The 24,066-nt window shown below is 31.7% G+C and overlaps 1 protein-coding gene across 1 annotated transcript in view; it reads right to left on the bottom strand.

The window, feature by feature from the left end:
- Nucleotides 1-388: 388 nt before the first annotated feature.
- LOC143239027 (protein turtle-like) overlaps nt 389-24,066 on the bottom strand; it is a 212,590-nt gene continuing 188,912 nt past the window's right edge. The window contains exons 13-17 of the mRNA XM_076479760.1: nt 16,321-16,562; nt 15,081-15,202; nt 14,459-14,502; nt 2,150-2,281; nt 389-634 (exon numbers count right to left, since the gene is read on the bottom strand). Coding sequence (XP_076335875.1) covers nt 16,368-16,562 — 195 coding nt within the window. The 3' untranslated portion in view covers nt 389-634; nt 2,150-2,281; nt 14,459-14,502; nt 15,081-15,202; nt 16,321-16,367. The remainder of the gene's footprint in view (nt 635-2,149; nt 2,282-14,458; nt 14,503-15,080; nt 15,203-16,320; nt 16,563-24,066) is intronic.

Here is a 24,066-nt window from a genome sequence, read left to right as displayed (position 1 = left end):
TTTTACTGTCTTACTTATGTTTTACTTAATATATGAGCAGTATTCTCATACGTAATTCAGAAGAAATATTGGATTAAAACAAATTAGAGATTAAAATACAATGAGTGATCATTTCACCTGTTAAGATAAATTATCTTAAGGTTTTTAAAGAATGTATGAGAGTCATTTAGTCCTGAATTACAAAACTTCTTATCTTGTAGACTATTATCAGTAGTAAATTTCGTACTCTATATTTACTAAATATTCTTCAAAACCATAAGTAACAAAAAATGTACATTTTACTATCAAAATCACTCAGGTATTCATTAAAGTTGTCTCTTTCACATTTACTTATATTATTATGTATAGTATAGTTTTTAAATATGAAATTAACGAAATATTACAAAAGAATGGTATAAATATACCTACTTTATTATGCTAAATACAAGGAATACGATACAAAAAAGGTTATTCACAAGATACCAAGGGATTCAGAAATAACTAGAAATAGGTATGATGATCGGTTATATTTCTGCGCGAGGACATTCCACAAGCAGATGAAGAATTCATTAAGATATAAGCACACAGTAAAAACATGTCCATCACACTTGAGCCAAAATAAAGCGTGCACTTTTATTTTTTATAAAATATTACTCTGAAAAAGAAATAAACAATTATTACTAAATATAAAGTCGTTTCACAAAAACAGGGTCATTAATTTATGATAAAACTCCAAACATACGGATAAATTAAATTGAAACTTATAAAGTGCACTCCAAATACACAAAAGAAATTGTATTTTGCTGTAGCTAAAGTTAAGGAAGATTCAGTAACAGTTTCCCTTAGTTATTTTTTATCATATTAATACAAAAACAACAATATCAGAATATCTATACAATTCCTTTGTCAAACGTTAAATTTTAAAAAGAGCTTTTATATCTATATATTGGAATAATCATTGTCTCTTTAAACAGTGGATAGAATACTTAGTGGAAATCAACAAACTATATATATACAGTTTCTTCAAGGAAAAATATATACACAAGCAACGCTGTAGATATCGAGATAATGTTGTAATAATAGACTGTAAGACACAAGAGGTAAGCCAGATAATTCGCAACGACAGTTTTTGTCATTAAAATACAAAAAACAAACAAAACGAGCACATCAACAGAAACAATGTAATGTGTAGCATATAGCATTTTGGGTTTAAAAATTATTATAGTCAATTGTAAAAGTATATCGATCACTTAGCCTATTTCTTCCAACAAAAAGTAACATTTTTTTCGTCGTAAACATTTTTTTTTTTAAACTTAGCCTAAAATAAATGACTAAAATAAAATGTACAAATAATTTTATCGGAGAGAAACAACCTATTTTAAGCTTTAGTTTTGGAAACAACAACACGATATCTTACACCTTTGAATTAAAGCACATATATTTAAAATTATACGGCACACAACAGAAATATAAGTTATCAATAAAATCAGTTTTATATGATATCAAATAAGCATTTCAACAGAAAAATGCCAGGGTTAATATATTTTACTTTTCTTTTGAAGTTATTTTCTAAGATTGTATTCTTTCCATCTCATTATTTTTTTCATAATTTTACAATGTAAGGTTATTTATATATTTTATATCAATAATTTATACATTAAATACTCTTTCCAATAGCAAACGTATTTATATTGATACGTTTAATTGAAATCATTATAAAATTGTAATTGTATTTGAATATATTGAATTTTACATAACAACATAATTGAGGACTAATTATAGTAATATAATGCTTAAAATTAACATGCAATGAAGAAGTGACTAAGCGACTTTCGAATGTTGGAAAACTATATGGTATATTATTTCGAGCTAATTGTGAATAATTAAATTTCATAATGATATCACTTCAATTATCATTTTTCTTAAAATAATAAAATTATCACTATTAGTATAATCGCCCGTTAACTTATTTTATAGTTAAGCAAAAATTGGCCTTTTTAGTTGTTTTTTTTTTCATCTTTGATATTAATGTGGTTCTAGAAAGAAACCTCCGGTGTGACTAACAGGAAGCATAATTACTACTTTTGTTCCGTCATTCATGTCATTATTGTATTGTAATTTAAGAAATATAAGTTTATCAAAATCGTGTAAATTCTGTAATCTCAAACACCTTAATTGTTCCTTCGTGGATAGCATCTGACTTCCAATAAATATTTCGCTTGGTCAAAATCATTATGGAAGTCAATCCCTCTTCATATCCTTCTTCTAAGAACAAAAGTTTTGTTGTTTTCAAATATATTTCCTGAAAATATGAATAATTTTCACGTGTTTACAAGATATATGATAGCTATGAAAGGTAGTAATATCGTTTACAATACTGATACCACACACTGATTAATGAGTAAGGACGAGAATGAACATATTTAATTTTGAACTTTTAAGTATTTAATTTTTAAAATGTTAAAATATGAAGTTATTATAAAACATCGATATCGCTGGTTGTTATCTTATTACTTCTGAAGTAATTTAAAATAACTACATTGCATAAATAGTTAAAGCAGTTAGGTATAAAATGATACAGAGATAATTTGTACGAGGTCTTAAAAATACATTTGCATAGTAACTTATGTGAAGCTCTATACTATCAACTTATTTCTAGTAATCAATATAAGCATAAGTAGTAGCCGAAAAATATAGTCTCGCATAGATGATAGATCAGTGGTTTTTAACCTTGTTGGAGGTACTGAACCCCGGAAGTTTCGTACTTGCATTCACTGAACCCTTCGTAATTGGAAAAATAAAATATGATTTTTTTCAAATTTAAAACATGAATAGATATTTCATTAGTGCACAAAATGACCCATGCATCAGTTGCACACAATATCATTGTATTCCAAGAACAAAACCAACAAAACATGAATTTCACACAAAAACATAACTCAATAAACATTTACTGCAAATCAATGTGACTTTTGCTGTTGCCTTTCAGAGACAAGTTCAGAAACGCGCGGCTTCACCTTTGCAAGTGCCACTCTCATATAATTTTCGCAACAAAGTCTGTTCCTTTTCTTCGTTTTTATGTCTACCATCCTCGAAAAGGATTGCTTGCAAAGATATGTTGTAACAAACGGTATGAGTATCTCAAGGGCTTTCTTAGCAATAAGAGGGTATGCTACGATTTGGTAACACCAAAACGTTGAGAGCGTTGTTGTTCTGAAAAGTTGCTGCTGAACCTGGCTCTGCTGAAGTTCAGTGATTTCGTCAAAGTATTTATCATTGACATCTGCTGTCGCAACACTAAACGTGAACGGCTGTCTCACCCATGCTTGAAATGACTCTCTGGTGGGGAAGTATTCGTCGAGAGACTTTGCGAGTTCATCTAAGTGCATGGCAATTGCTTGCTTCAGTTCCCCGGGTACAGAAATGTCTCCGATTTCAAACACATCTTCGATCTTACTTACACAGTCGTCCAGCAGGGGAAAGTTTGCGAAGTTATCATTCTCTGTTCGTCGTTTCCATAACGGTAGCTTTTTTTGAAAAGCCTTCAGGTTTTCTTCCGCTTTGATGATGTTGACTCCACTGCCCTGCATCTGTTAATTGAGAACATTGAAGATATTGGTCATGTACGCCAAAATGAGAATGAACTCAGACTTTTCGAAGCAATCTGCATGACAATGTTGGTGCTCTCGCAAAAACAGGGCTAATTCCACACGCATGGCAAAAACACGATTCAGCATCTTTCTCCGGGATCACCACCGAACGGTAGAATGGTACAGAAGTACCTCGAATTCAGAGCCCATTTCATTACACAGCTCTTTGAAGATGTGGTACTTCAGGACACTATTTCGCACAAACTTCACACATTCCACTACAATTTTTAATACTTCTGCCAGTTTTGAAGGCAAGGTTTTTGTTGTCAACGCATACCTGGGCAGAACACAGTGCGTTACAATGATGTATGGTGCATCGACTTTCACCAGCGCACCAAAACCAGAGTTTCGTCCCAGCATGACTGGAGCTCCGTCTGAACAAACTGCAGAAACCATATCTCACGAAAGATCATTCTCAGATGTCATCCACAAGTTTCTTCACGTCGGCTGCCTTAGTTGTTGTTGTAAGAGGCTTGCAAAATAAAAAAAAATATTCTTTTATCTCATCGTTCTTCACATAGCGCATGAATACAACAAGCTGGCTTAGATTGGAAACGTCGGTGGTCTCGTCGAGTTGAGGGCTGAATTTTGCTGGGCTTGAACTCAGATCTGCAACTACTTGAGCCAGGATGTCATTGCTCATGTCATCTATTCTGCTACTGATGGCGTCATTTGAAAGAAGAATTTGGGATAAGTTATTTTCAGCAACTTTTCCCAGCATGATATTCGCCATCTTCAACGCAGCTGGTTTTACGAGTGCTTCACCAATAGTGTGTGGTTTGCCCTGCTTTGCGATCAAGTACGCAACTTCGTATGATGCTGTGAGGATCGGTTTGTCGACGGGTACAAAGCCGAGAACAATCAAAGTAGCCTATTCATCGAACCTGGCTCTCTTTACCTTGAATTCAGCAAGCGTTGTGTTCTTGTATTTCACATCTCCATGCAGTTTTAGGGAGTGTTCTCTTAGTTTTGCCGGTGCCAGACAAGAATTGCTCAATTTGGCATTGCAAACCATGCAATGAGGACGCTGACTCCCATCATGTTCCGTTATAACGTGAATCCATATTGTACGTATTCGTCCGACCACTTTCTGTTTTTGCTCGACATAGTTAGTATGAAGGGATTGAAAGATTAGGGAAAAAATCACAAATGACGCACGACTACTACAGTCACAGGTCGACTGCTAAGCGCACAATGTTTCCTGCAGCACAGATATTAAGGCCAAGTGATGTAACGTGATCAGCCGCAGCCAATGATAGCCAAGTAAAGCATGACGTCACGAATCATACGAGAGGGGTGAACGGAACGGACACACACACAATGTGTGTGTCTTGACCTCAGCCGAACTCCTGAAACTGACTCACCGAACCCCTGGGGTTCCATTGAACCCAGGTTAAGAACCACTGCAATAGATCAAAGAATCTGCAAACTTTCTTCTTGCTATTCTGCTGTCCATGTTTGATTAGCAAAATAAATTATGAGTTTTTCATTCAGTTTTTATTATCTTGAAATGAATTTCGAATCTACCTACCGTTGAATTGAAGTATATAACAAACGAATTTCAATTTCAATGAAAAAGCCACTTTTTCTAACGTTCAAACGCTGTTAGAAGTCCTGAATATTTTTGTGAAGGCACACAGTTTTACAGTTTCTTTGAAAAATAATTTAAAACACTTCTGACATTGACGCTCTGTATGGAATCAGGTAAATATTTCTTGTACTAGTATTTCTTTAAACAATCAAAATGAGCCCGACATGGCCAGGTGGTTATGTCGCTCGACTCGTAATCCGAGGGTTGCGGGTTCGAATCCCCGTCAGACCAAACATGCTCGCCCTCTCAGCCGTGGGGGCGTTATAATATGACGATCAATCCCACTATTCGTTGGTAAAAGAGTAGTCCAAGAGCTGGCGGTGGGTGGTGATGACTAGCTGCCTTCCCTCTAGTCTAACACTGTTAAATTAGGAACGGCTAGCGTAGATAGCCCTCGAGTAGCTTTGCGCGAAATTCGAAACAAAAAAACAAACAAACCAATCAAGCAAAATAATATATATATTTATGGTGTTTTTACTTTACGTTTGTTTAATGCTAATAATAAAAATCTAATAATAATAATAATAATAACCAAGAAATGTGAACCTTTCAGTCGTCAAGTTAACGCGTTCCAGCATCAAATGAAAACAAACTTAATTGCTAAATGTTCGATTGTGGTTTTGCTGTGTTTCATTAACTCCCGTTTCTCAGATAATATGTATAAAAATAAATGTATTTAGGGCATTCAAGGAAAAAATAAATTAACTTTACTAACTATATATAGTTTAACTTCAATTAAATATTTGGGCATGCTTTATCTCGTCTGCTTTTTTTCAGACATTAAACAAATTATACTTTAATTAAAAAAATAGTTAAAAGAAATACAAAGATGGTGAAGTGAAAAAGTTAAAAATTAGCGTTAATAGTGTTAATTTAAAAGCAAATTCTTAAGAATTAATATACCATATAGCAAACGTTATTATATTTCAAATATTCTCATATATTTTGTCAGCAGAATATTATAAAAACTACTTGTTTTATAACTGATTTATCGAATTTTGTTATTTGAAAACTGGACTCAAATTAAAAGCTATTTTATGTAATAATCTTAAGTCCTTTGTTGTATGTGGATATTCAGAGCAGTCCAAGACAACAGAATTTATTCATTTAAAGTATTTTGTTTTTGAATTCCGCGCAAAGCTACACGAGAGTTATTTGCACTGGCCGTCCCTAATTTAGCAGTGTAAGACCAGAGGGAAGGCAACTACTCATCACCACCCACCGCCAACTCTAGGGCTATTCTTTTATCAACAAAAAGTGGGATTAACTGTAACATTATAACGCCCCCACGGCTGAAAGGGCGAGATAGTTTGCTGTGACGGGGATTCGAGCCAGCGACCTCGGATTACAAGCCGAGTGTCTTAACCACCTGGCCACGCCAGGGCTCACTGAAAGTAGCTTGTCAGCAGTGAAGGTTTTTTTTGCTACAGTGGAAAGCTACACAGTTGGTTGTCACCGCTTTGTCCACTACGAAAAATCGAATCAAGGATGTTAATGTTGTAAGTCAGGCAACTTACTGCTGATCCACTGGGGAACGCAAGGAAGGAATTAGTTATTTTGTTGTTGGCGATGAAATTCTTCAACATAGAGACATTCATTGAATTCAAGCATTTGTATCTTCTTTATATGTGCTAATTATTGCGTGAAAAGTACAAGTACATAATAATATTATTTATTAAATGTTATTCTATTCATTGGATGACAAACAGTAATTTGAAATTGCGCTCTGCGTTTGCGCTTTTTCGTATAGCAAAGCCACAAAGGGCTATCTGCTCAGCCCACCGAGGGGAATCGAACCCCTGATTGTAGCGTTGTAAATCCGGAGACATACCGCTGTACTAGTAAGGGGCTTGAAATTGTAAACGCGTGTAAATAGGTAAGATACAAAATTACGTTTTTTGATTATATGAATTTAAATTTTTGAATTTCGCACAAAGCTACTCGAGGGCTATCTGTGCTAGCCGTTCCTAACTTAGTATTGTAAGACTAGAGGGAAGGCAGCTAGCCATCACCACCCACCGTCAAACTCTTGGGCTACTCTTTTACCAACGAATAGTGGGATTGACTGTAACATTATAACGCCCCCACGGCTGAAATGGCGAGCATGTTTGGCGCGACGGGGATGCGAACCCGTGACCATCAGATTACGAGTCGCACGCCTTAACACGATTGGCCATGCCGGGCCTTGATGGTATGACAATTATGTGAAAAAAATTACTTAAGAATACTGTGATTTCAGTTCTGATTAATTTCACAAATCGAAATCACAAATATCTTACTTATCACGAGTTCCATAAACTGGACAGAGAATCAAATCCAATTTTCTGCAAACTTTTTTACTATTTTGTGTTTATAATTCATAATTTTTACTTTTGCGCCTTCTTTCATCTACTAAATCATAAAATACGTAATTGACATCCAGCAGACAAAAGTGTAGAAACAGGTGTTTTGCATCAATGTATTATTTTATTTGTACACTAATAATTCATACTAGATCAATCAAAATACGTAAGAAAAGCTCATGCATATAAGAATACTATCGCTTTTACACTAGAAAACTCCTACAATTTCCATTATCATTTATAGGTATTTTGTAAAGAGAATATATCCTTTATTTTTCTAGCTTTTGTAACCACTCAGTGCACGTAAAATTACCAGGCACCTGTGGTAGGTTAGATTTGAACGCCAATCGCCTCTCCCAAGTCACTCCCCAAGGTGCTCTATGCTTACATGTTGAGTTTGATAATAATCGGCTCAGTGTTTCATCAGTTTTAAGCGTACATACAGTCTTTTGTCAAATAAAGGTTTAGATTCATCTTCCATATAGTACTCTGCTTAGTTGAAGACATTATTCAATGAAAATATCTCGGTACATAAAAATAATATAGAAAACACGAAAGCTTAACTTTCAGTTGTGGATATTTATATTTCTTGAACTCTATATGACATTGAAGGTAACAAGTTTCATTACACTGCCAGATGTAATCCTTAAAAAAAAATTATAAACGAATAATCACAAAACGTAGTGCACTGTATTATTGATCTTAATAATTGTACATTTTGTATTTACTTCAAGCGATAAGTGAATTTTAGTTGTCATTAAAACTATTTGTTCATTCAATGAGTTACTTAGCATGAAAAGTTAACTTACATCACTCACACGTCTTTTTTTTTACAAAACTTGTCTGAATAATATAATATGTTTTTATTCTTTCACATGTGAAATGCAAAAACACATTTTCGATAGATAAGATTAGCACTTAAAATATTGTGTTTTTGTTGAAATTAAAGCTTTAAACTTATTCGCCATGTTTTTATATTATTTGGTATATACGAATAAATAAATATTTAAAGCTTTAATTTATGTTCCATAACATATATATATATGTTATGGAACACATGATGATGACTTTAAATTCTTAAGCTTCGTAGCCAGAAGTCTTATTCTTTTCATACCTAAAGCACCAAAACATTATTTACTTGAGGTTAAATTATAAATATTATTTTTCGGTCCACGTTCTGTTAACATCAATTCACTTTTAATGTTCAAATAAAATAAAAGTGAAACACATACAAAAAGTGTGATTAAGAAGTTAGCACACAGGATCACATACAAAAGTTGTCATGGTTTTCAAACGAGAACCAAAACCCGAGAGCTTTCGAAACCTAACGTTATTCTTCTAATGTTTAATAAGTGTATTAAAATGGATAGGCATGGTTGTCAACATCACGTAAACCGAATGTTCAATATAAGTTAGTCTTGAGAACTAGTCAATCATAACCTGGAGTTTTTGGTGTCAGGTTTAGTTTATGCCGAAGAAATGTGTATACATGAAATGTTAACCAGTTTTTATAAAGATAAACATTTCAATAACTACAAAAGGTGGTGGGAAATAGGAAAAATGCTAACGTGACGTAATATATAGGAAGTAATATCAGTATGGAGAAATTAAAGCATGAATAACGTTAACGATATAAAGTAAGTTTAATTATGAATTTAGTTTTGAAAATATTTTCGGAAACATTCGAAGGTCAACAATCCTGAAATTGAGATTGATGTAATTTGGTGTTACAGTTTTTATTAGTGATATCCACTAAACTTCGTTAATTGCTATCTTTCTTAGATGTATAATTTGTCTCTATACCCGTCAGTTTAATGTCTTCAAGAGTGTCTAAGCATGTTAAATTGTTTTGCGATTGGAAGTTCTTTGTTTTGATTGTTGACTGGTGGTTACGAAAACGTTCCCCTATAGTTGTGTTGGTTTAATCTACATACTGGAAGTTGCATTTTCGCCATTGGATAAAGTAAATAACGTTTTAGTAGAGCAGATTATGACTTTAGAGATTCTCAACTGTTTTTGGTTGTCTACACAGGAAAGTTTGCCCGTTTTCGGCATGAATTTACAACCATGAAAATATCTAAGTTTTTTATCTACTGTGCACTCCTCTTTAACACAAACTAAACCTGAGACCAACAGCTCTTGGTTATAACTAGCTAGTTCTCAAGGGTAATTCATTTTGAACGTCCAGTTTAGTGACGTTGACATCCAGGTCTATATATTTCATTACATTTATTATACACGACACTTTGTTCTTCTGAAAAAGTAAAGTGATGTATTTGAAAGCCCTTGAATATCGGGTAGCGCGTGAAACATATACAAAAAGGATGGTCACCATTCGGATCGTTTTAGCCCTAAAAATCTATTGAACAATAAAATAATGAGAAAGGTGCTTTTGTTAGTTCCTGAACCAACAATTCTTCTATCGAGACCATATGAACAGTTGTGTTTGTGTGTACTGAGTGTATATTATAGGCATTATATCGAATTCTGCCAAAAATCAGACATTTACACACAATTGGAATTGTTTTAACCTCTAACACATGCACGTACTACAACAATATTTGCCAATGTAATGAGACCAAAGAGTATGTTATACGCAAACGAATTTGGTTTGTTACTACTTAGTACATAAACAGTCTGAATACCTCTCACGAACATATATAACAGAATGATTATAACGTAACTACAATAAGAAAGTCACGAATGTTGAGAACCTCGGCCACTGTGAGATGTATGACGTCATATATACTCAGACATTTTAAATACTGTGACATTAAATAGTCATAATGCTTTGTTTTTCAAGACTGACCAGCAGACATGCCTAAATATGGGAAATGCGATACCAGTCTACCATGATTTTTGGAGACATTCAAGATCACATCACTAATGCGATATGGTAAAGTAATATGAAATATACGTTTGGATTTGAACATTTCATAATGTATGTACTCTTTAACATCATATTCTTTCTTTATGTTCTCTAAAGTTTCGTATTCTGTGGTTTACAGAAAAACATAGTGATTTTACCTGTTCGTTTCTTCTGCAGTGTCTCCATTAATAATATTTTGACAAAATGATCAAAGACTTTTTGTACTTGGTACATGCCAGTTTATCACATGTGTTCAAGTTATTGAAATTTATAGTAGGGAATAAAAACAGTTATTATAGTGACCCATCATTTATAGGCCTAAATTCAGATCTCAGATAATTTGACTATTTCGTACTTTGAGTTGTTGAAATAAGAGATTGGTCCTGGAGTGTGTTGCAAAGTTTACCACGTGTTGCTAAACACAAACGCACATATGTGTATGGGTAAGTGTGTATCTATATAGGTTTGTGTGGTGTATATTACAGCAACATGATTCGTGCATCAGTCAACAGTGAGCAATAACCTAGCAATATTAAATCTTTAAACCTATCAAGTTTTTCAACGTTAAACATAACTTCAATCGAGAATTAAACTAGATAAATTCACCTCACTTTAGGCAGTAGGGAGAAGTTTGCATTTAAAGACACACAGAATGAATTTCGAGAAAATAGTCCTTTGACTTAAGTATCACTTGCTAACAGCCCTTTAACGTACTGAAAAGATGCATGTTTTTTCGTTTGTTTGTTTCAATAGGCTTTCAATCAAGATAATTACTTTAATTGTCTAGGCCACAGAAGAGAATACTGCTCTGGCTGTTTTGTAATTAGAATAATTATTATTAAGTGAAGTAGGATTCCATTTCTCTAAAAGTCAACTAAAAATTACAGATAAAATTATTCGAATGAAGTTATATTTTTTAAATAACAATTAAATGATGTATAATTTTTGTTAGCCCACGATATTAACTGTTCAACATACAAACTAAAGCAACGGTTCATTTGTTTGTAATTAAGCACAAAGGTACACAAATGGTTATCTGTGCTCTGATCTCTAACTTCAGGTTTCAGGAAGTTTATATTCAAATTTGTTCGAGAAAAATTCCTAGAAAACTTCTAATGATTCTTTTTTACAAACAAAATACACCAACTCTAATAACAGTAATATATTTTGACATTGTATTGGAATAACATTTCGGTATCATAGGAGCGTAGGAGAACGTACGAGAATTTGGTTGAAACCTTAACTAAAAAACACTAACACGCAACTTGGTATCCATTTAATATACTGAATGTCATTAAACATTATAAAATGTTAAATCAACATTTATGATCTTATGTCTTTTACTATGAAAAATAATAGACCATGAAAATTGTAGTATCTCTTAATAAAATTTGAAGTAGCATTTAGGGACATGTCTGTAAACACATTTTGGTAAGTGCAATATAATTAAAAACCTGTTTTCTAGTAAGTTCCAGTTTTATATTAACTTATACATCAAACAAGTGTTTACGTAGTGGATAATCAAAACAATTATCTGCATTACCATCTAATGAGCTTTTTTTTTAACAAAAGCTATTGTCCAAAAGTAGGGGAGCAATACCTGTTATGTTGAAGATAAGTTAACAGATGGCCCAGCATGGCCAGTTCATACCAAACATGCTCGCCCTTTCAGCCCAAGGGGCGTTATAACGGTCAATCCCATTATTCGTTGGTAAAAGAGTAGCCCAAGAGTTGGCGGTGGGTGGTGATGACTAGATACCTTCCCGATAGTCTTATACTGCTAAATTAGGGACGGTTAGGGCAGATAGCCCTCGTGTAGCTTTGCGCGAAATCAAAACCAAGCAAACAAATAAGTTAAAACATTTATTTCAGATCTGCCAGTATGTTACTTTCTGCCAGGTTAACGGTGATTTCAATCATTAATTTGCACAATATAACAAATATATTAAACTTATCATGGCATCAATCATGCACATTAATTAATTATTAGTTTCTGGTTATAATCACTTGTCTAAAATTATATAATTAAACAAGTAAGGTGTGTGCGCTCGTGGGAAGCTTTTTGAACGCCATTACATTACGAGCACTGGAAATTAGAATTAACAGGGAAGAACAAACGATATCATCATATGCGTAAGGGAAGAGTAGCTGTAGATAGCACACTATGCTTTAGGCTTCTTAGTTTCGCTAGCTGTGAAGCTTCTTACTAAATAAGTCTATCGGTTTGTCATTTGTTTTATCAGATTATTCGACTCAGAGTGTCTTTTGTACTGGAAATGTTTGATTGGTATCACGTGTTGTAGAATAGGTTTAACCAACTTAATTTTAATCTTTAGTCACTGAGACGCCCCGCACGGCCATGAGATTCATTCAGGACTATAACTAACCTCATACGTGAGAAATCTAAGTAGGTTACTGAACGGAACCGTTAAGTGGACCCAAAGAACCATATTAAATTATAACTAGGTGAAGCGTTGTGCTTCATTTACGAAACATATTTTGATTGAGGTGTTTTGTTTTTGAGCGCTCAAAGTTGTTTAAAATTTAAAATCAGTATTGTACATTTATAATAATTAAAACAATATTTAATAATGTTAGTGGTATTAGTAGTATTCCCCTAACGGAAAGTTAAACTGTATACCCTTCTCATGGAATTATTGAATAAATGAACAAAATTCTGGCTGTGGTTTAATGACTTTTAGTTTCTTCATGGTTGACTAATTAGAATTTAACTGTTAATAATCTTGTGATTATCCAAGACTCGTGGATATGAATTTTAAAGTAGTCTTTAGAAAGAAAGTATTTGTTCTTAGGACATAGTAGTTGAGGGTTATGTGGAAAAATAAATATACAGAATTTTAGGTAGGAATTTTTCCAATGAAATTTGAATCAGGTTTGAGACAAAAAGTCATTGTAAGGTTAAAACCAAACTGTTGCAGTTTTGCACACAAACATTTTGTTTTGTTTCGTTAATTAACTTTGTGAGACATTATTTTGTGAATTAACTGAAACATTATTTCCACCAAACTCTAAATTAGTTTACGTTATTGTTTTAAAGTGAATTAAAAATATTTATTACCAGATATATTAAAGGAATAGGCTAACTCCTATCTAGGCAAACTCCAATAAACGTTATCCATATTTGTAGGTTCGTCATTATCTGATAACCAGTAACAGATATGTTAATACAAATCTGGTTAAAAGAGTCTGCATAATTAACTCTGTTCTCCATTATAGAAATGACGTGAAATATTTTAAAGAACCAAACAGGTGTCAAAAGGGTCGACTTAGATTCGTTTAACTTTTTCTAATCATCAGCTGAGTAAAATGCCTATAGAACAAATAACAAATGAAGTATTTTATAGATCCAATCGATTTAGACAATTTCATTTCTACGTTGTTAAGGCTTTTATTTGGTAGGTTGTTAGACGTTAGGCAAGCAAAATCAACGATACGTAACAAATCAAATTCTCTAAATAATTACCAGGTTTAAGAACCTTCAGCAATAAAAAAAAGTGTTCAACATTTTTGCCTGTCAGGGTTTTCAGTACCTACTATTAAAAAGCAACATAATGTGGAGATTAAGAAGTAAAATATTTAGAAGATCTAGTCTGGTTAAAGGTGTAGCAAACCAGGTGCTCATAATAGAATTACAAAAATGCTTGAAGTGATTTGTGGTAACTGAGCCCTGTCGTTAGCTGTCACTTGATCACAGTTCTGAAGCACTGCTAAGAGTTATTTTGCTTAGCGAAAAACGAATGGCGTGAATGATTAAAATAGGACAGTCCAACAATTTCCTTGTGGAAGGCCAAAATGCTGAGGATGAAATATTGGAGGACCATAATTTTATATTTAGATGAGTAACTAAATGAAATTTTTCTTTTAAAAATGGATTTTTGAGTAGTCTTAAAATCACCTTCACAAACACCCACAAATAACGTGAAATGAATATTCAAAAAACGATCCTCAGTGGCTCAGCGATAAGCTTGAAGATATATAACGCATAAATGTGTGGTTCGATACTTACTATGGACTCAGCATTGATACCTCATTGTACAGCTTTTTGATTAACTATAACGAAAACAGAAAACATTCATATCTACAAAATTCTGAAAATAAATTATAAAGTTGATTTTTAAAATCACAATGTACAAAAGTGCAAATCGATATAACGATCGACATTATTATATTTTCGGAAGATAGAACTTGTTTTTAAGGTAGAAAGTTATATTTTAAAATTTTGGCTTTCTCTTGCAGTGAAACCAACTAAAGTGCGTTAGTTTAAACATTTTATGAATGTTCTCTGAAGTCTTGATTTCTATGAAATATATTTATAGTTTTAGTTAAAACATCGTTTACTTTAAGATGAGAAAAATATTTCATCGTTATAACACGCCATTAAGTCTTCTAGTGCTCACGAAAAGGTAGTAAAAGTTCAAATATTTTTACTACCCTTCATCAAGATTTATAATAAAGTATGATAGATAACTAACAACGTAGTAGGTAATGTCAGAATCACAATGAAATGAAACTAGGCATACTTTTTTAGTATTAAACTTATATTATTCCCAGTCTTAATTAGATAATGCTTTGTTTATTATAACTAACATTTACAGCACAAAACACAGAAAACATATAAGTTTACTTACCTTGTATATTTAATCCAATGGCTGTTAATTTGAAGTTAATTTGATACTGGTTGCACAAGATTCTTTTACGTACATTTATTTCACCATACACATAGGAGAAATGTTGAAATCTGTGAAATATCCTGGAAATGTTAGAAATTTTATCATTTTTAACAGGTTAAGAATTTACAGAAATAAGCACAGGAGGGTTTTATACGTAACATGTTGATACAATTGAATATTGTATTACTATATGGGTACTTGTAGCTCCTTTTGATTGAAGAAACGGCTATCGTATTGTCTTTTGAAAAGTTATATAACTTAAGATGTTTCGCTGTTTTACTCAAATACTACTTACACGAAGACAAACGCAGAAAGACAGATGATGCAGTGACAGTGGTTCTTATACATATAATTATTAGAATTATGTGGAAATGAAGGATTTAATTGAAAATCTATACATTTATAAATAATGCAAATATCAGATTAAGTTATTTTACGATGTTATCATTCATTAAACACTGCAGGGGATGTTTGAAAATATTCTTTGGTTTAACGTATCCAATTGTAAATATCTGAAAAAAATTAAACTGAAGGTGATAAAACATGAAAAACAACTTGTTTCTTATTAAGCGCAAAGGTACACAATGGCCTACCTGTTATTTATATATCTGTAAGTTCACTGCTTAACCATCGGAGAAGTCACCTTTTCTTTCTAATTAACTACATGTCTTTAATGTTTTACAATGCTCAAATAATATATAAAAGCTTTACACATAACTGTAATTACTCGGTGTCTTTGTCCTTTCCTCCTCGTGAAAATTTAATCAACCGTGACTTAATTATTGTTTAGATAAATTACGGTTGATATCCAACCATATTAAATACCACACTAACGCATATACAATTACAATAATCATCGGTTGTTCTAGGTAATATTAGTTTTTTACAAAATGAAATGAATCCGAGCATTATAACTGAATAAAGCTGAATAAATTACAATTGGGAATATTTTTACAATAAAGTACCATAATACTCGAGAAGCCATTTTGTTTTTACTTATTTAAGATAATAATAACAATAACGTGTTTCATAAGTTATCAAGAGAAATATAGCTACAAAAAATGAAAATAAAATAACTGAATGTGAAATTTAAATACCATGTGTAATATATATACCTTTATGAGTTAATAACCAATAACAATTTTCAAATTATATGTACAGTAATAGCTTTTTGGAGGTCTCAACTTAATTCACTTACCAAAATAAGGCACTTTGAGCAATAAAGTTAAAACGAACTAGTCTTCGTCACACTGAACTTTCTTGCCTGCTTTCCATTAAAGGTGTTTCACAGGTGGCGCCACTTTCCTCGTTGCTCTTCTCGGAAATGTGACGTCTCAATCTTGTCTCAGAACATTCTGGTCTTGAATCATGTGATATGACGTTTACAAAGCAATGCGTCGCTATTGCTGGTGTTAGTCCTTCGTAAGTAATGTCGTCTCTCTAGTAAAAAAGAACGTCCAAGTAGTATCCCTTTGACCTCGACAAATATAAACTTGAACACATCACTTTTAAGTTAGTTATTATATTTCTGTTTACGTTTGTTCATGAAACCGTTTACAAAAGATGGATCGAATTTTTTTTTTTGCATATTATTGTAAAGCTAATCAAGGGCTATCTTCGCTAGCCACTCCTAATTTTAAATTTACGGACTGAGTACTGACTACATAGTTGTTGAATATTTAGATAAGTTGACACAATGCACACTTCATCATAGATGTACACTTAATTATAGATCTGAACAAGACTTATTGCTTACAAAGGTAATTCGTTTTGCCTTATGATAAAAATTATTGCGATTTGTTTCATATCAAAATGCCTTGTAGATGCATTTGTTCGGATTTTATATGAAAATATGAAACATAAAGGTGTTTAAACTGGAATAAAAGAAATATCAATTTTGAAAATTATCTGTAACATTAAAGTGTTAAACTAAAATAAAAGGAGTTAAAACAGAGAACAACAGAGTAATTCTGATATTTCATATTCAAATTGTATGGTCAGTGTAAGAATTATTAGTGATAATTAAATTATATAATATGTAGTTTGTGAATTAAATGTAAAGTAATCATACTTCAAACATTTTTGTAATAATGTGCATATATGCATAATCTAATTTAACCATTTTTATACGTTCACAGTGTGCTGATAATTATTGAAATTATTTTCGTACAAAATCGTTTATGATGTTGAAAATGTTAATTTCCTTTACTTTTAGAAATATTTGACACTAATAAGAAATTATATGAAATAGATGACACTAAATATTTTACTTTGTGATCACAGCAGAAAGTTTATTCAGGAATCCATTTCACTGCAGAAGCGTAGATTGATTAGGAACTTTCCATGTAATCTTGGAAAAAAATCTTTATTTTCAAAGAATGATATGGATAGGAAGACAATGCCGATAAAATATATTAGTACATTATACATGTTTCTGTGTGTGTTTGTAAATACGTTTTAGAAAAAGAATAAAAACGAAAAAACTAGTAATCAGTCCACAAAATCAACTTCTTTCGAAGTATCATACAAAAGTAAATTGTTTTTTAGTTGCATAATGCTGTTGAGTATAGAATAAAGATACGGTAGAAAACTAATTAAATTACAAATAATTAACCCGTAGGTAACGGAGAATTATTTAATAAAGTAAGTTAGTAACTGGTAAAATAAATCATATTAATAAGATTTTGATAATTATGGTTAAAATAGTTTTCGAATATTTAAAACTAATCCACAGCACATGCATATAAAATTACAAAATTTGAAAACAATATAGTAGGTGAAAACATTTGGGTAAACAAAAGGGAAACATCTATGAAATTATCAGCAAAGTGGTGCATAAATGTTCTAAATCGTTACAAAATATTTGAATTAATACAAAACATTAAGAACTGGGAAATTAATTTCGAAGTTAAAATGAAACTGATTAAAAAACTAATCTAATGTGTTTCAATAAGTGTTGAAAATACAATGGAACTTAGAAAAGTACTATAAATGAAAATTTTGCCGATTAAGAAACTCGTGCAAAATTGTAGTAGAAAAGTAAAACTTCAGTGGTAAGGAATGAACTTCTTTTGTGTCTAGAATAATTTTAGTTTAAACTTGAGTTCACGTTAAAGTAATTGACATTATTATGAAAAGATGAAACCATTAGTTTGTTTCACGATGCTTGTATGATTCATTGATATTCATAATTTACTTGAACGGAAAACTTGGTGTGATTCATTCGAATTCAGAATATTGTTATTTAATTTCAGCTCAATTACTGAACAGTAAGTGTGCTAGGTGTAGAATTTCATTAGATTAGTGAATACGGAAACAAGGTATTTCTTCATTCTCTGCTATTTAAATTTGTGCTACAATTCGAAAGTAACGTTTCTAAAGCACTTCCAAATGAAAATAATTATTATCAGCAATTAAAAAGGTAGTTGATGTTGGTCTGGAGATTTCGGTGCAATGAATACAAATATATTGTTGTTTCCCTTTAAGATACTAACCATTTAGTATCATGTTGACAGTTACCGTAAAAGAATTACTGAAATCATGTTTTGTGTGCAAACTTAAAATGTTTCATGAACTCAAATTTATTTTAAAATTAGCAGCTTAACTTACGCGTATTTTGATTGTTTGTTATTAAGCCCAAAGATATACAACTGTGTTGAGCCACTGAAAGACAAGTACGTATATTTATGATTCACCAGACAAACTAAGATTTAATAAACTCAAGTTAGAATCACTCACGCACATCTCTTAATGCATTTTCTTAGTGTAACATATTTTCCAATTTTAAACAAGAAAGAATCATCAATAACCATAACACTTAAAATTCGTGCAGGCAGGACCAGAGTAAATTAACCTACGAGACTTTTTTTTTCTTATCTATATTCTTGTGCGCTAAGAATCCCAAACGTGGGTTGAGTGTGATTTGATTTTATTACTATCCAGGATCTCTATTAGCTCAACTTGAAATTAAAATTATTTTAGGCACGATTAGAGTAAAAACAAAACTGCAGTGTGCTATTTTACTTTCGATATTACATGAATGATTCTGTTTTGAAGATTATCGAAAAATTGTGATCGAAAGGCTTTGACATGCTGAGTCCAAAAGTGAAATTAAATCTCAAATAGGTCAAGAGATAACGAAGTTTAAAAAGCCAGAAAAGAAAAAAAATTAGAACTAAATTTATTAATCAAAACTGATAATCTCTTATCAGTTACAAATCGTCTAACTGAACTGCGAAATGGTTGATCGTCAACAGATTTAACGATAAAGCTGATAGAAATTTCGATATGCATTCCTGAAATGCCATAATTAAGACGTGAATATAAATTTTAATCAACACACAATGAAATGGGTTAACGTTCACGTTGAAAGATTTCATTTAACAAGCTTTCTCATGATAGTCAACTGAACAACCCTGAGAAAACTATTGACCGCAAAATGCAGGTCTAGAGGTTGAGTGACAAGTACTCGAGACCATTCGAAACAACAAAAAAACAAACGTTGTTCAAGTTGTTGAATAATGTTGCTGAGGCAAGATCGAAAGCTTGATAATTAAGAAAATTTTAACGTGAAGGTAATCCCGTTTTGTGTGTAATAATTACATTTTTGATTTGCATGTGCTGGATCAAAGTAACTGAACCCATACATTCTTTAACAATAATATTATCTTGCTTTTAGTAACGCTAGAGGATAATTCATATGTCCTATTGATTAACTACACTGACGTCTCATTTCTGTAAGTATCACGTATTAATTTATACACTTTTGACTTTTACAACAATCTCAACCAAAATGATAATTTCCCTCCTCTAATTATTTTCCACATAAACAAATATTCAAATGACCCCTCGCTCTAATATAATCCTGCAGTGTAGCCACAGAAAGTGAGAACAGAATACGTAAAAATAATGTTTATAATTTCGAAACCTGTTAGTATAGATTATTTGAGATCCAGCATTTATTAAAAACAGAAAATTGCTATAAAACGATATGAACAAAGAAGCATGAAAATCTATATTTAAACGTCTGATCAAGATTAATTATTGATCAAAGCTAACTAGTTAAATTAGTGAGGCGGCATCGATTGCTCCAGGAAAAATTATAATTAATCACTTGAACGCCTTGAAGGAAACGTAAGACGTATTGGCAGATGATAAAAAGTGAAAAACGTTTTGTTTTTTTTCACAAACTTGTATCTGCAATGTGTTAATTTACTTTCGACATTATATGAGCGATTATGCTTTTGAAGATTATGAAAAGTTGTGAATGATAAATTTATAACAAAAATATAAAAGAAAACTGATTTTTTTATAATACATTAAGTGTAAATTAATGCAATTCAACACGAAAGAACAATCAATAACACATAGAGAGGAATGTACTAAAATAATGTTGTTATTATTTCTGTTTCATTTTCAAAAATTATAGAAAATAACTTCTTATTTCATCATATACCTAACGTTGTTGTCAAAGAATCGAATATTGTTATTTTTACCACATTCATTTACAGTTAAGTTCTGATAAGTACGAGAATAAACAAGAGCAACGAACTTTTTTAACGATCATTCTGAAAGGACGAAAATGATGATAATAATACGAACTTCCGCAAATTGTTTTTTTTTTTCTTGTTTTAATGTGTTTAACAGCCAATACCCCAAGAGCGACTGAGAAGATTATTAAACACATTTTCCTCGTAAATTATTTCAAACGTTTTTGTTTTAACATTCATGCACACGCCATTGTAATAACTGTATTTCAGGAACCAATTTAGATAAATTATCATTACTTGGTGTGAGTGTTAGAACATAGTTTGTGTTCACTGCCATTTAGCATATGTAATAAGAATATATAAAGAAGCAAAATAAATTACCACCGTACAGTAATGGCTTAATTTACTGCTTCTTACGGGGTCGCATCTTGAGGATACTTCCCTGATATTAACATTGTAAGCGCGAAGAATTTTCATAATGTATACAGTATTCATAAGCCACAACAAAAACGGCGAATGTTTTGTCTTTTTTACGTGAATTAAACGACAGACAGTCGAACAGTAATTGAGGAATTACTTGTCAGATTTCACATGTAATTAAAATCAATTACATGTCTTTAAAGTAAAATTTATGTGATTTTGAATAAAAGTGGGCAATGAGTTTCTATAGAGATGAGAACCAGTATATTCAGGTAAATAAAGCAATGAAGATTCGTCTCTAAGCTATCACCGTCCGAAACCAGACAATCAATATATTTTTGAGGTACTTGATCAGAAGTCAGTGATGGGTGTAAAATTAGAAGAAAGTTTGTATGTGCGAGAAGTAATGAACGGTGTTTTGAAGAAATAAAAATATATTTACAAAATTTAGCTTGTTCGATAAATTGAAACTTCCTCAGCTTATACTAAAAAAAAAGATTGTAGTATTGACTATTTGCACGAAGGATTACAGACAGATAAACGACGTCTTGTAAATATGATAAACAAACGTTCGTATACTCTTCGCATATTTGATAGTAATAACCGTATAGACTGACAAATTCCATAATTGTCATTAATGTACGATACGTAGATTAGCGTTTTAGAAATCGTAAAGTAATATTTAAAACCACTTATACCAAGTAAATATGAAAACAAATTCAAAATAATCCAATGGTTATTTATGAACTATTTATTAACTATGAATACAGAATAAAACTCCTATAATTATATATACACACATATTTATATGCTTATATATTTATAAACTTAACAGTAATGTTAATTCTAAAAATCTGAAAAGAAAGAAAATGTAATACAACAATGACTACCTGCTTTAGATGATTTATTTTTAAAATTCGAAACAAATGGCTTTAAAACAAAACGTTGCACATGCATAACAGACAACCAGATAGAAGAGAGAAGTTATAACGTGGGATTGTATAATAAGAGGGATCCCAGGAAGGAGGACCCTACGTAACATTTATCAGATTTAAACTTTATTTGAGCTACCAAATGTTAAATGAAATACTAAAACAAAAGTAGAACCTACAAATTAGAAACAGGCGTAAATATATATAAAATATTGCATTTAAAATTGTTTATCACCGGCTGTAGTCAGATGTTATTAAGAACACACTAATGGCCCAGATTCCAGCCCCAAATTAGCCACATATCTGTGTAGACTATAATAAAACCTGAAACGTCCAGCTAGATAAATACTACCATTAAAATACAGGAAATTTATTCTCTTAAGTCTAACACTCTGGTACATCACTCAATTTAATCACTAATTTGTATATGTTTCTAAAAGAGGCTCTCAGTGGTAATAATATTAAGTTGTACGCATGCTGTTCAACACGCATGTGTTTAATATCCAATATTACTTTTATCCGTAGGAAAAGCAAAGTTTCATAGTTTTGAATAAAGTTGATCTAACATCATCGGTTCGGAACTGCGTAATATTTTAAAATAATTACCTTTCAATAGTCAAACATATCTTCAGAAATCATACTGTCAAAAATTATTACATTTATGTATTATAAGATGTACGATAGAATAATTTGAAATACATTAAGAAATCATTTGTACATAAATGTATTGTTTATTTAAGTTTTTTAATTAAGAAATCGTTTGAAATCCTTTTTTTTTGTGCACACAGCTAAGACCTATTTTTATAAGTCGATAACTAAATATCGACAATCATATAAACGTTTTTGGTATTGAAAAATGAACAGATATTGAATATGAAACCGATAACGAAAAGTATTTGTATTTATTCAGTGCAATAGAGAATAATACGATAGTGTCATGGTGACGTGCGTAATGCGTTAGTTCTCTTCAAATCAAATAGAAGTCTCAATATTGTTTGCAAGTTTGTAAAACGTTTGTATATAAATCGTTTTTTGTAACACTGTTATTATAAATTATATTATTGTTGGTATATCAAAATGTATTTGTATTAAGAAAGAAACTGTGTGTAACAATCTTGTTGGCAAATATTATAAACTGGATACATAACAACATTTATTTAACTTATTTATTTAATAATTTAACTGAGGGTTAGGTTCTTTGAAATCGTATTAATAAAATAATAAATTGGGAAGGATCATCTGAGAAAAATCGTAATATGTGACAAGAGACACAAATGATTCCCTCCCTGACGGTAAGATGAAATTATAGGTCCTGAACTCAACAGCTTATAGTCTTTCGTGATGACGAAAAACTCATTTGAAGTAAAAATGTATTTCAGAATGACTGGTATGGGTATTACACTTTTACTTTATTAGTAAAATTGTAATACCCATACCAGCCGTCCTAAGATACAGCTTATAGTCTTGTTTTAAAAGTATATATTTATTTAATTAAATAACTAGCTAGCTAACAACCTTCCATGATGACAAAAAAACCCAGTTGTAGAGAAAATTATATATTTAAAAACGGCTGGTATGGGTAGAGAATGCACTGGTAGAGTGAACACAAAAAGTTACCTTCACACGTTTTTGAATACTGCAGATCAAATAAACACAACATAACCGTAGAAAACACCAAAATACTAAATAAAAAAACAAACATAAACAAAAAGCCTTACTTATACAATTCAAGCCCAAAATAAACCAATGCAAAGAAACACCTTTATGCCTATATTAATAAATGCATCCAAAATTTAAGCACGCCCTCTACATCCCTAGACTCAATTAGACAACCGCCTTCAAACATGTGGTCAGCTACCAGTCACTAACCCTTTCTGTAAAAAAAAATATGTAAAAACAGCTGGTATGGGTAGAGAAAGCACTATGTAGCACTCGATCATCGTCAGGTTCACCGAAGAAAGTCGAAACGTTGTTCGCTCTTCTACACAGTGCTTTCTCTACCCATACCAGCCGTTTTTACACATATATTTTTCTCTACAAGTGGGTTTTTGTCGTCTTTAGGGATCCATAAAATGAATTTGTGATGTATTCACATAACAACTA

The sequence above is a fragment of the Tachypleus tridentatus genome, chromosome 13, assembly GCF_004210375.1.
Source record: "Tachypleus tridentatus isolate NWPU-2018 chromosome 13, ASM421037v1, whole genome shotgun sequence".
In the NCBI taxonomy this organism is placed as follows: domain Eukaryota; kingdom Metazoa; phylum Arthropoda; class Merostomata; order Xiphosura; family Limulidae; genus Tachypleus; species Tachypleus tridentatus.
This window is presented reverse-complemented; position numbering and strand designations above follow the sequence as displayed.